Below are 14,287 nucleotides of genomic sequence, written 5' to 3' on the forward strand. Positions count from 1 at the left end.
GATGCCTTCTGCCCTGGTGTCTCCACACGGAAAGTCCTTTGGGGATGCTTGAACTGTGAGCTTCCCTCCTTCAACGGGAGAAGCTGTGAGCACCAGATGTGACGTCTCAATTAGATCCCTTGGGCATAAACAAAAGGGGGCATTTGCTAAATGCCTGGTAATCTGACAATGACATCAGCAGGAATCAGCAGGCCAGGGTGGCACCAGGACAAGGGCCTTCTACCTCGTCACCCGTGAGCACCTTCTAGTTCTCTCTCACAGGGCAACCCCTGGGTCAGAGAGGATCAACAAAACACTACTTGTTTTGTAAACAGAGTGAAGCAAGGAATGAGGGGAAGAAAAATGAGGATGAATAGGGAGATGGCTTTAGGCTGGAGAGTTGGAAAAGTCTGCTCCAAGCACACTCGGCTCGGATGTCACTTCCATGCGGAGGTGTCTCCTGGCGCCTGGTCTGATGGGAGATTCTTTTCTTCTACAAGCTTGCACAGCATCCTGTAGGTCATTGATTCATCTGCATAACAGGTGTAGTCACGTTTTCCTTCACTGTCCTTGAGACCATGAACCATGTCCATGGCTATCCTAAGCTCATAAGCCAGATATCCCCACTGGCTCAAGAACACCAACCATAAAATAAACATCCAAAAGTTGTGTTGCTTTTTTTTAATCACCACCAGCATCTATCAAGTGTTCTACACAGTTTTATGATGCAGCACTGTATTTCAGACTGTTTCCCTGGGTTAATGAATGACCTTTGACCCTATCATTTAAATAGCTTGCCAGTGTCCCATCACATTGGATATACCTTAAATTACTTTGTCGCTCTCCACTGCGGGGCATTTAGCTCAACCTCAGCAGGAAGTGGAGAGCAGACACCTTCTTAGTTGGTAGCTATGTATGTGGCTGTAATGAAGACCGCTTTGTTGAATGTTTATTCACGTGACAACTTGCCTTAGAACACAAGGCCACAAAAAGGCCTCTCTACAGCAAACCAGGCCTGAGTAATGGGGCTGTACCCTCAGAAGACACTGAGTCACCGGTGGTGTCCAGGTGGCTCAGTGAAGACACGGGGAAACCTCAAAACAGTTTGTGCAAGAAATCACATCTCGGGCTAGGGCTGTAGCTCAATTGGTAGAGTGCTCGCCTAACATACATGAAGAGCTGGGTTCCATCCCTAGCAATGCGTGAACTGGGTAAGAAAGGCAGGCAGAGCAGTTCAAGGTTGTCCTTAACTACGTAAGGAAGCCATTTCTCCCTGTGCTTATTTACAGTTTGTATCATGCTTAAGTCTGTTTTGAATCGATGTCCGATCTCACCCTCTGCTAGGGATGCTTTTCTGGGGACAGCATCGAAGAGATGCTCTTTCCTCACAAGCGCCCAGTACGGACTCTGTGATGTCTAGCTGGTATTAGATGCCCAACACTCCTTTCCTGGTGGTCAAAGCCCAATAAGGAATTTAAGGCTTAAGAACGAGGGAAATGAGGGGCTGGGGAGATGCCTCGGTAGTTAAAGCTCTTGCTGCGCACACCTGAGGGCTCAGAGCTCTAGACCCACACAAATGATGGATGGGTGCAGCAGCCGACCTATAATTCCAGCTTTAGAAGACAGGGAGGAGATCCCTAGAGCAAGCTGGATAGTGAGACTAGCGACATGAGCGAGCCCTGGATTTGACCCATACCTCAATGAATGAGGTAGGAAAGCAGAGGATGATTCTGATGTCAGCCTCGAGCCTCTGTGTGCACACATACACCCGTGTGCCCCCACACCTGCAAACAACAAACATATATACAATATACACACATGTGCACACACACACATGCACACACACACAAGCAATGTAAGCATACAAGAAATTGGAAAGAATAGGAAAAAAAGGTTACAGACTAATGTACAAGTAAACAGCTCATCTGGTAACTGTAGCCATGTCACACTCTAATCTACCCGGTGGCCACAGTGGGTCCCCAGAACTCCTGCTCAGCAGCTACAGAGCCAAATGCTCGGCTTGCTACGGCTGGCTCTGTTCCCATAGCGCTGAAGGTTTGTTTAGGTCTCCTGGAGACAGTCTGGCAGTCTGTGGGCTCCAGGGCTTCCGAAGCTTGTCAGACAGATTGCTCTATTCCAGGCAGAATGTTCCTTGGATAGAACACGGTCTTCCCTGGGCTGGCCAGCAAAAGGTGAAGAGTGTTCTAGGGGTGTCAGGGACAGCAGGCCCCAGATACAGTCCTGCCTCATTCCTGAAGAAGCCAGCAGTGAGGGGGACCAGACAGGAGGAACATTTTGTGTCCTCCACATTTCTTTAAAGATCTATTTATTTCATACATGAGTGTTCTGTCTGCATGTGCAACTTTATGCCAGAAGAGGGCATCACATCCCACTATAGATGGCTGTGAGCCACCATGTGGGTGCTGGGAATTGAACTCAGGACCTCTGGAAGAGCAGTCAGTGCTCTTAACCTTTGAGCCATCTCTCCAGGCCTGTCCTCTGTATTTTAAGACTGCCCCAAGCATATCAAACTTAGCTAGAATTCCCCCACACTAACAAAGTGGCCAGGCTTGTTTGAACACGAATGTTTACATTTATGGAGCACCGGTGACTCAGGACACTACAAGCAAACTAAAATACACAAGGACATCAGGCGACATTGTCACAGGAGGCAAAGGGAACATAGGGACTAAGAGACAGCGCTTGTAGTTAACAAAGCGTGTGGATTCAGATCCTCTAGCACATATGAGAGGCACAGGCGGACAGAGCACAACATCCCTGAGCCTCAGTTTGTTTATCAGTAAAAGGGAAATAACACGCCCTTCCACACAGGATTGCGAAGAGTAGATAAAGGAATGAGAGCGGAATGTTTGGTGAGATGTGAATTTTCTACTCAGGTCTGCTGTGTTGGCGGCAACAGGGATGACGGTAAAGGTGGTGGTGATGATGATAACGTGGTGGCGATGCTGGCAGCAGTGTTGGTGATGGCGGTGGTGATGACGGTGATGGTGGTGGTCACTGTGGGGGTGGTGTATGGTGACGCTGGTGGTAGTGGTGACGGTGGTCATGGTATTAGTAGTGGAAATGTGAGGTGAAGGCGGTCATAGAGACAAGATATATCATGTTGACAGGGATGGGTGGAGGCAGGGAAAGCTGCTTATGCAGAGACCACATCACATGGGCTCCTGTATCTGGCTGTGGAGAGCCCCTCAGACACTTCCCCAGTGGAGGCTTAGAGCTTACACCAGGACAAGTAAGGAGCACCTAGATGATCTATTAGGCATTTCTCTCCTCTGGCCTTCTGGGTAAGGAGACCAAGGCAGGGGGAGGAGTCTTGTGCAGCTCACTGAGCAACCTGCTGGGTGCTTTGTAAGGGCTGCAGCCACAGTGGCCTCCTCCTACCCAGGGAGGAGCACACAGGAAGTCATTCTCACATTGAAAGGGAGAGGGTTCCCTGGGCTTTGGTGCCACAGGGCACAGGGCCGGCTCAGTAAGTGTGAACCCACAGTTCCCCCTCATCCTCAGCAAGCTGCTTTAGAACACACGAGCAATGTGAAGTTCACAAAACAATCCCACTCCAAAGCCTCCGATGGGGAGACACTGAGGTTCCCGAACTCTGGGCTCTGTCATCCACACCCAACCCCTAGGCACCCACAACAGGCACCTAAAATTTGGTTTTGTCCTGAAGCAGAGATAATCCAAATAAGCTACTTGAGAATCAAGCCCAGAACCTTCGCTTCAGCCACACAACAACATCCAAACCACGCATCACAGTGGCAACACCTTCAGAAAAATCAGTCGGCGACACACAAAGGTAAGTAAATACCCAGACTCTGGTGGGTTGATGGCGGGTTTTAGCACCATCCCTGGCTCCATTCACTTCCTGTTCTGAGCATCTCTGGCCATTTCAGGAGGCAAGGTCAGTAAAAAAGGAGGAGAAAGGACGTTTGTTCTGAATGCTCAACTTTCTTAAATCTCTGTCCCCTCTTTCACTCTCTGTAACCCCAAGGGAAGAGCATGCCACCTTGACACAGGAGCACACTGAGGCAGCAGAGATCACTCTAGCGGGATGCTGGGGAATGAGACTGCCATTTCCTAAGACTGAGCTGGGACAGGCTACATCCATTACACATAGCCTATCTCTTAGAACTATTAGAAGTCCCAAAGTAGGGAGAGAGAGATGGCTCAGTGGTCCAGAACACTGGCTGCTCTTGCAGCGGACCCAGGTTCTACTTCCAACACCACAGGTTGCTCAGAAACATCTGTAACTCCAGTACCACAGGACTTGACACCCTCTTTTGACCTATGAGGGCACCAGGCATGCAACTGGTACACATACATACATGGAGGCAAAACATTCATACACATAAAATAAAAAGAAGTCCCAATGCCAAAAAAGCAAGGTGCTCCAAGCAATGAGATGCTTGAAAGCCTACTTAGTCCTTCCATCTTCCTCCCATTCCAGCTGCTGACCTGAACCAGGGGAGGAAAAGACAGAGCTGCAGTTTTGGCTCTGCAGACCGTCTGTTCTCACAGATTTTCTTCTTATATTCTTTTCCCAAGGAAGAAACGACAACAATGAGGATGTCTAAGTCCTCGTAAATGAATTGATTCCAGTGACTCAGACCAGGGCAACACTTGACCCTGACCAACAAGCCACAAGCACCCCACCAAGACACAGCACAAGGCCTCTTCATCGAGGTCGCCCACACTGAACAGATCCTCTGGCTAGTCCAGTTCTAACCCTAGTGAGCGGGGCAGCCAGAGGTAGCTGGGGCAAAGTGGGGAGACAGGAAAGTGGGGGAAGCTCAGAAGGAATGGGAACCTGTACTCACGGGGCTTCGATGCACCAGCCAATACGCCTTCTCCTGGCAATCCAGCGCGTACCTGTCAGCTTTGGTCCTTTCCTTGCCAGTCCTAAAAAACAAAAAACCAAACAGACAAACAAAAAAAAGTTATGTTCAGGCCAGAAGTACTTCATATCTCTTGGTCTAAGATAGCATCCGTTTCTGATGCCTTAAACCACCTTCCCCATCTACTCAGACAACTCCCAGGAGCCATAACGACAACAGACAGCAAGCATTGCCAACATCACACTTCTGTTCCGGGTACCACCGTCACCATCTTCCCTACTGCGGGAAGCAGAGATGATGACCACGTGGGCCAAAATGTGACCTCCCTGGCTTCAGACTGGGTTCCTTGCTTTGACCAACAACATGATCAAGATGGGGACAGGCAGATGCCAGTCCACAGCAGAGATGTGGCACAGCAACGGTGGTCTCAGAGTGTCCCATTTTCTCCCTACCTGTTTGTCCTTCTCTGTCCCTCCAGTGAGTTGGAGACAACTGGGCTTATTTTCAGCCCTGCTGAGGACTTAAAGGTTATCCTGTTTTGTCTAACCATCTCCTCGTGGCCGCTGCAGGAGGAAATAACGCGGGCCGCCTCCTCTCGAAGGGGAGAAGCGCTCATTACCACACCAAGGGCGCTGTCCCGCCCCACTTCCAGGACTAGCCTTGCTCACATTTATTAACGCCGGCTTTACCAGGCAACGGGCAACGTGAGATGACGCACGCACCCTCCTCACGACAGAGCTGGTGGATTTATTTCCCCATTAATGTTCTGTGAATAACATAATAGCATCCAGAGAGCCAGATGGGTGAGCACTGCCATTTCGGCTCCTCTGGAAATTAAATAGAAACACTGTTGCCCCCCCCCCCCCCCGTTCTCCCGTAACAACATAATGGGTTTTCCTCCCGGTTAACCAGGCTGACTCCTCAGGATGATGGACCCCGAGAAGCCTGAGGCAGGCACAGTTTCTATAATGCTAGCCAGTCTTGTAAATAGAGCCAGTCTCTAATGCTCCCAGCAGGCCTTTCTGGCCTTGTGATACATGCTATGGCAGGAGAGCCGTGACAGGTGCAATTCAAAATAGCCAGTAAATGAGGACTTCTTTTAGGCGATCACGTGACTTCTCTCCATAACGGCATTTGTTCACCTTTCCTTCGTTCATCGATTTATTGATCTCCCACTACGTTCCAATTACTGGGAGTCAAAACAGCCCCAGCCTTCGAGTTTCTTTCAGTCTAAGCATTACACGAACACTCAAGAAGTAAATAAAGACTTGCTTGCCGCATTTTTACTATGAGAAACTATAAAGCAAAAACAAGGATGGTCTCTGTGGTGGTTCTGAACTATGTCTCCATGCCATTTCCATTGGTGGAAGGGTCTATTTCCCCTCCCCTGAGAACCAGGTGGGATTTGTGTTGGCCTTCACCAACAGAGGGTCAGGGCAGCATGAGCAATGGCTGGGCCACAAAAGGAAGAGCTGCCACACTGCCACAAGAGGAAGGGAAGAGGAGGAGGGCAGAAGGAGGGGGCTCAGCATAACAAAAAACTACCCCATGGGTCAACCCACACTGCCCATCTAGTTTTGTGGCAGGGTCCTAAGTCTGAAATCAGAGGTAGTCTTTGAGTTAAGTCATGGAGTCAAGGGGAGGCTGGTGTCTCAGAAGAAATAAACCTTTCAGGAATTCCCCCATCCCACCGCACCTGGAAGTGAAGAGAGAAGAGAATTTCCCAGGAGTCTGGGTACTCAGAGATTTGTCTAGAGTTGGTGGAGGAGGAAGCAGGAGCCACTGAGAACTGCCTCTGAGCTGCAGTGCCTGCAAGGGTAATGCCGGGGTGTGTGGGTGGCTGGGATTATCCCTGTTGGAACACAGAAGTAGAGGGGAGGGTATGGAGGGCTGGGGAGATAAACACAATTCCATCTCTGTATTCCTGGGACCAGCTTAGGAACCAGTTTGGAACCGACTAGTGATGTGGGAGTGTCATATATCAACCTGTTGATTTCATTGGTTAATTAAATAAAGAAACTGTTTGCCCTGATAGGTTAAAACATAGGTGGGAGGAGTAAACAGGAGGAAGAGGAAGTGAGGTAAGACTCCTCAGACAGACGCGAGATAGCTCTGCTCTCAGAGACACACACGATGAAGCTCCGACCCAGGATGGACGTAGGCTAGAATCTTCCCGGTAAGCACACCTTGGGGTGCTTACACAGATTATTAGAAATGGGCTAGTCCAGGTGCGAGAGCTAGCCAAGAAGAGGCTGGATATAATGGGCAAGAAGTGTTTAAAAGAATACAATTTGTGTGTTGTTATTTCGGGCATGAGCTAGCAGGCGGCCGGGGTGCTGGGGACGCAGCCCCGCCGCTCCTTATTTCAACAACTAGGAATGCACAACTGTATACTGAACAGAATTTAATCATTCTAGACCAACTGAGTAAGCTTGATCAAATAAATTTAACCTCTTCAAGCCTCCGTTTCCCAACTTAAAAAGATGAAGGAAGAAGATAATCATGGCTGACACATTCAGGCCACACACATCCTATATAAAATAAAGAGGGCACCTGTGAACATCACATGAAGTCTGGCAAGCAAATACCAATGGCGTGTTAGCAAGTTCCCTCTGTGTTGCTTTGTCTCAAACATGTCAGGCAGGAACACATTGGAATCTGAAGGAGTAGTGAGATCGCTCATCAGTACCCCACAGGGGCACGGCGGTGAATCTTTAATTGCCAATGCCACTGGATTAGAATTACCTAGGAGGCACATATCTGGGTATAACCGTGAGGGCGTTTCTACAAAGGTTTAACTGAGGTGGGAAAATGTCACAAGCCATTTCCCCCCTAAAAATTATTATAGGAACCATCACCCTGGGGAGTCTGCAGAGAACCCCACACCCATAACTATGTTCTATTGAGAGAACCTTCCCCACACCCAATTAACTTATCTGTTAGTGGAACGCGCCTCACATTCCAGCTATCCAGGGAACCAGGTGTGGCAACTCGTGACTTCTTGGCCTATCTGACCGAACGTAACCTGGCCTATGTGACCAGGACCATGCGGCGAGATCCTGTGCCCTGCCCACCAAGCCCTCATCCAGGGGCTATATAAGCAGCAACCATGATCCTAATAAAGGGGGCTTTGACAAATCTGCTTGGCCTCATTCTTCTGTCCTAGCTCATTCCCTTCCAGGTAGCACCCCTCCGAGACCCTGGAATAACTGATTGCAGGGTGGATTACAAACCCCTAGACTGAGTAACCCACCCAACGCAATCGACAGGAAAACCCATCCTGTAGGCGGCACCATCACACGGGCTAGACTGAACAAAGAGGCAAAAAGCAAGCCAAGTACCAGCATTCATTGCTACACTTCCTGCGTGTAGGTGCAATGTGACCAGCTGCCTTGGGCCCCTGCCACCATGGACTAGACCCCCAAACTGTGGGCCAAAATCCTTCACTATCGTGTACTGTGGTCTCACTTCAGCTCCTAGATTTGTCGTTCTATGTCCTGAGGTCCGAGAAAGCATGACAAGGCAGCAGATGGCCTACAGCAGGCCCAAAGGTAAGCGAGAAATGAAGCCTGTGGGCCTGTGAACTGTCGTGGGAACAGGCATTGCCAATCCGATACTCCACACTCTGCTTCAGCCTCAGAAAATACATTCACAGGTCACTCTCTGTCTTCCGCCTGCTTAGAGCACCCCCCTCTCCCCCTCCACCCACCACCAACGTCCTTCAGAGTTCAAGGATTCTACTTCCGCAGCTCCCTCTACAGACCCTGTCACATGACCCTCATCTCACGGCACTGCATCCTACTGTGTCAAGTCTGCCTGACATGCTGGGCTGTGTCCTCTGTTCCCTAGCCATAGCCTGGACTTTATCACAGACACACTCACCAGGGGCTGGCTTTAATCAAAGGAAACGGTGGGATGGGATGATGCATTCATTAGTAAGGTGCTCGCCTCCCAAGCACGGGGACCTGAGTCTGACCCTCCAGAACCCACATAAATACATAGATAAATATTTTTTTAAAGCTACACATGGTTTCGTATCCTTGTAATTCTAGCACCGGAGAGAGAGAGACAAGCAGATTCCTGCCTGCATCACTTAGAAGTGCAGAGTCCCAAGCCAGTGAGAGGTTCAGCTTCAAGGGATAAGGGAGCTGGAACCCGTGCATCACCAAGGTTATCTTCTAACCGGAGCACACAGACATACATCACACATACCACACACACACACACACACATCACACATACTACACACGCACACACACACATACACGCACACACACATACACCACACATACCACACACACATACACGCACACACACATATACCACACATACACATACACACACATACCACACACACACATACACGCACACACACATACACCACACATACCACATACACACACACATATACCCCCTCCCCTGAAATTTAAGTTAAATAACACAAAAGGAAAGAAGAAGGGGAGAGGAGAGACAGCTCATAGACAAGACGTGGGACCACGTTCCACTCACCGGTACTGCTCTTTGGCCTGCATAATGACAAAATCCCACTTGTAATTAATTTTTTTGTTCAGGAAATCATAATTTTCCTAGAAGAGAAAAACAAAATGAGGACAGTCTGTCTCCCAGAATGGGCCACAAATCGCAACGCACAGTGCATCAAGTCAGCAAAGGATACCCTGGCTCCCCACAGTCCAGTGTCTCTAGCCTTGGCTTCACTAGCCTTGGCTTCATTTGCTCTGTTTAAAATAAATGTATCCCCCCTCCCAAAAGAAACAAATCTAGGCAGTAGTGGCTCACACCTTTAATCTCAGCACTTAAGAAGCAGAGGCAGGCAAATCTTGAGTCTGAGGCCAGCCTGGTCTACAGAATGAGTTCCAGGACATCCAGAGCTACACAGCAAAACTCTGTGTCAAAAATAAATAAGTTAAATTAAAATAAGAGGAATGTATCCTAAATCTGATTATGGAGAGGAAGGTGGAGAGTGGCAGTAGAAATTATATTCAACAACAGAATCTAGAGAGTGGCATTGGCCCGGTGGCACAGGCCAGTGATCCCAGCTTCTCAAGGGGCTGAGACAGACGGATCATAAGTTCAAGTCCAAACCGAGTAGTACAGTGAGATCCTTTCTCAAAACAACAACAACAACAAAAAAAAACACTTTTAAAAGAGCCAAGAGTACAGCTCAGAACTTTGCTTACTATAAGGAGAGAGAGAAGGAAGAAAGGCCTGCAAACTGTCTGAAACTATCACAATGAAATCCAATATTTTGTGCTATTAATATATGCTAATAAAGAATTCCCAAAGATTTAACCCTGACTTGATATGATGGATGGATGTAATTGGGTAAGGACAAGTTTTTAAAGAATTAAAACCCATAAAGATTATTGCCCTCTGCCGGATATGTCAACCTTATGTACTGAGTGAGCTTTTGTGGTCATCTTTACACCACTTAGAGTCACCCGGGAAGAGGGGATCTCAACTGAAGAACTGCCTTGATCGGACTGGCTGGGGCACATAATCTGTGGGACCTTGTCTTATGGGACTGTTAATTGATGTTTGAATCCCAGGCCACTCCAGGCAGTGCTATTCCTAGGCCGGTGGTCTTGGACTGTGTAAGAAAACCAGCTGAGCATAAATCGGTGAGAAAGAGATTAAACAGCAGTATTCCTCCATAGTTTCTACTTCAGTATCTGCCTCAGTTTTCCTCAGTAATGGACTGTAACCTGGAAATATAAATTTAAATAAACCCTTTCTTGCCAGAGTTGATTTTTCGGTCATGATATTTATCGCAGCAACAGAATAAAACTAAGATACATTCCGATGTTTCAGACACGTTCTTTGGGTAATCTGACCCACTCAATCCAAAATAAAAGTCTTTCTTATCCTATTGTTTTTACCCCATAAATTTAAGTTCAAATTTTTTTTATCCAGGGCTGTGTGTTATCATGTATATTAACTTATATCATTTGAGTACAAAAAAAAGGAACAGAGTAGCCTCAGTATCCCCAGGAATCACCAAGGCAAAGGCTTAAATAACAGCAGGAGAAAACAGAAGTGACCCATGAAAAAGGATTGCTTCAGGAAGTTGTAATCAAATCGATGAACGGGTAGATAAGTGGACGACAGGTGGAAGATGGATGGATGACAGATGATGGATGGGTAGGTGGAAGGATGGGGGTGGATGGGTGGATGACAGATGATGGTTGGGTGGATGGATGGATAATGGTGGATGATGGATAGATGGATGTAGGTAGATGGATAGATGGATGTAGATGGAAGGATGGAGGATAGATGGGTAGATAAACGAATGATGGACAGATGTAGCAATGTAGGGAAGAGAGAATAATAGCTCATAACTACATACATTCCATTCCATTATAAAACTCTAGCTGAATATGCCTCTGTACCTTTTCGTATTCTTCTAAAATCCCTTTCTTCTTGATATTTCTCTTAGCTAGATAGATGGCTGGAAAAGAAAGCAATGGCATTTCACATCGTTGTCGTATTCCAAAACCCCCAGGTAGTCGAAAAAGATGTTCAGCCAACTAGGTCCCTTCCCATTTCCTCATCCCAGCCTCCAGGGATACGTCCAATATAGATGTGAACTGACATAAAGGTCACGATGACAGCTAGATAAATGTCACCCAAATGCAGCATGCAAATAAGCAGGGTTGTGAGGCAAGGGCAGAGGCATACAGTAGTGAGGTATTTACCGTAGTCTGTGTCTTCAGCTGGCCACTGCTGAGTGGGCCAGAAATATGGTGTCTACAAAAGAAAGCGGAAAACCATGGTTACCCACAGGGCTGGGACCCCATGGACCCTCAGCTCTAGAATGAGAAAGATGGCACTACCTTAGCCCGCTGCACCATTTCTACATCCCTGATCTGTGAGAATATAAGGCCAACTGGTCTACCCCACATTAGCATCTAAGATCAAGGTCAAAGCTCACCTGAAACCGGTAGAGACTGCTGTCGGGCTTGAGGATAAGATTCTTGGGATCTTGCAAGGGATAGATGTAGCCGTACTTGACAATAAAGTTGCCCAAGTTCTGTGCCTCTGGGGAGAAGAGATTTCCAGATAAAAGTTAGGAGAGGGGCCAAAACTCGAATCTCATGGCCCAGCCCGCCCTCCAAACTCCAAGAGAGTACCCTATCCTTACAACATAAGACCTGAAGACTGGGAAAGAGGTTCTTTTTCAAGGATTTTTTGATTTTTTTTATGTGCATGTACGTATATGCAGTACATGCGTGTGTGAGCAGGAGCATGTACATACGTGTAAGTCAGAAGCCAACATCAGGTCTCTTCCTCTATTGCGCTGCACCTTACTGTTTTCAGACAGGGTCGCTCACGGAACCCGGAGCTCATCCTTTCAGCTAGAGTAGTGGCCAGGGGACCCACAAGGCCTCTCCTGCCCCACTTCCAGCTCCCAGGGTGGGGAGAGAATAAATAGAAGGAGAAATCTAGGCTCAAGGAAGAGAGAAGAGGGAGGAGCGAGAAAAGGAGGAGAGGAGGACGCCAGGGGCCAGCCACCCAGACACACAGTCAGTCACGAGTAAGAAAGAAAGAAATATATACAGAATTTTTTAAAAAAAAAAAAAAGGTAAAAAGCCCAGAGGCAAATGCAGTTAAAGAAAAACAGGATAATTTAAGCTAGAAAAGATGGCTAGAAACAAGCCAAGCTAAGGCTGGGCATTCACAAGTAAGAAAAAGTCTCCATGTATTTATTTGGGAGTTGGGTAATGGGCCTCCAAAGAGTTAAAATAAAAAATAAAAATAAAAATAAAAAAACAGCTACACTATTTTTTGGTTTCCCCTCTAGTACCCTACGCAATCAGTAATTGCATAGGCCAAGGCCTCACCCAGGTTAGAGATCCAAAGGCGCTGGATGATCCACTGTAGAACATCACCTCCTGCAAAACAGAGAAGTAATTGATCTATGCCAAGACCTCTCAGCATATGTAGCCCAGGACCACAGCACTCTCCTCCACGTTGTGCCTCCTCAGTAGTAGGCAATCCTATTCCTACTCAAATAACTCAGAACAATTCAGATCCACGGTGACAGGACCCCACTAGATCTGCAGCTTAACCTCCACTTTACATGGTCTTTTATCCATTCGTTTGCTTGTTTTTATTGTGAGGCAGTCTTTACTAAGTTGCCCTGGCTGAGAGTTAAATTGCTTGATATAGTCAGTGTCGTCTTGAACTCCTAATTCTTGTTTCTATCTCCCGCTCCGTCTTTACCTCATTCGCTATCTTTATCTTTTTTTTTTTAACCACAAAATCATTTAAAGACCACCACCCATCAATTAAACAGCAAACAGACTGAGTCTTCCCACTTGGGAAGAAAGAGTAGGGTCCAAGGTCAGCTAGGGTTCTGAATGGAGTCTGCACACACAAGAGTGAACCAGAACCTGGGGGTTGGAATGGAAGAAAGGTTGAGAGCAGCGATGGTCCTCCATCATCCAAGTCTCTAGGTATAACACTTAGGAGCCAGAGAATTCTAAATTCAAACCTTAAAGTTTGTGCAAAGGTACTTTTATCCCAGTGGAGGAGGGAACCTATTTTAGTAACGTTTTGTAGGTTGGTACGAAACTTTGGGAAGTAGAATGTGGGCTCCCTTTGTGCTCTTTCCTCGGGTTATGGAGGGGCAACTGCACAGAGTTAAGACTATGTAAAACAAAAGGGAAGAGAGGAAGAGGCAGGCAGAGAGGAGTCAAGAGAGACGATGGACCCATTTACACATCCCTGAGCACTTAGGTTTATCTAAGGATGGAGACAAAAATAAGTTTGGAGAAGTCTGGAACGACGGTAGGACCTGTGGGAGTTCTGAGCTCATTTCTCAGCCCGAGGCCTCTAGTCTCACTACCAGATGCTCTTGTATAAGATCAGTGGCAACTCCAAAGAAAAACAAGGTGCCCAGAACCACCACCACCATCCCCCGCCCAACTCAGACACTATCTAGTAGATGCCAATGGCCACATTCTCCACATCCTCAGCCTGATTCCCAAAAGTTAAGAGTCTGGTCCCTACCCGCATAGGTACTGGCCCACAAAGCATGCCAAAGGTCAGAAGCTCAAGGTCCTGTCATTGGCATCTTTATGGCTAGCCATCATAAACAATACTTCCCTCTTCAGAGGTAAGGAAAGGACATTTCTTTTATAGCCTTCCAAAGAGGTCCATTATGACCAACTTGTCTGGACCTAACTATCTGACACAGTTGTGGTTAAGTATGAACAACCTGTACCTCTTCCTTATATAGTCCATAGGCTGCGATGGATAACCAACCAAACATTCTCTGTCGGTACCCACACGCCACCGCTGCTGCTTCCAACATCTTCACCTCCTGTGACTCTCAGTTTTGACTCACCCCCAGGTGGCAGTTCCCAAGCAAGACGCTTCATCATCTAAAATCCTAGGCCTCTGTGTGTCAACCAACATTCCGCTCCATTCCTCTC

General features: G+C 47.4%; 1 protein-coding gene across 1 annotated transcript in view; it reads right to left on the reverse strand.

Annotated features, from left to right (window-relative positions):
- Rgs9 (regulator of G protein signaling 9) overlaps positions 1-14,287 on the reverse strand; it is a 69,335-nt gene that overhangs the window by 37,684 nt on the left and 17,364 nt on the right. Inside the window, exons 3-8 of the mRNA XM_050164322.1 lie at positions 12,692-12,742; positions 11,782-11,888; positions 11,546-11,597; positions 11,240-11,298; positions 9,342-9,418; positions 4,815-4,896 (exon numbers count right to left, since the gene is read on the reverse strand). Of these exons, the coding sequence (XP_050020279.1) occupies positions 4,815-4,896; positions 9,342-9,418; positions 11,240-11,298; positions 11,546-11,597; positions 11,782-11,888; positions 12,692-12,742 (428 nt within the window). The remainder of the gene's footprint in view (positions 1-4,814; positions 4,897-9,341; positions 9,419-11,239; positions 11,299-11,545; positions 11,598-11,781; positions 11,889-12,691; positions 12,743-14,287) is intronic.

The sequence above is a fragment of the Alexandromys fortis genome, unplaced genomic scaffold, assembly GCF_014885135.2.
Source record: "Alexandromys fortis isolate MF-2015 unplaced genomic scaffold, M_Fortis_MF-2015_v1.1 scaffold_156, whole genome shotgun sequence".
NCBI classification, from domain to species: Eukaryota; Metazoa; Chordata; class Mammalia; order Rodentia; family Cricetidae; genus Alexandromys; species Alexandromys fortis.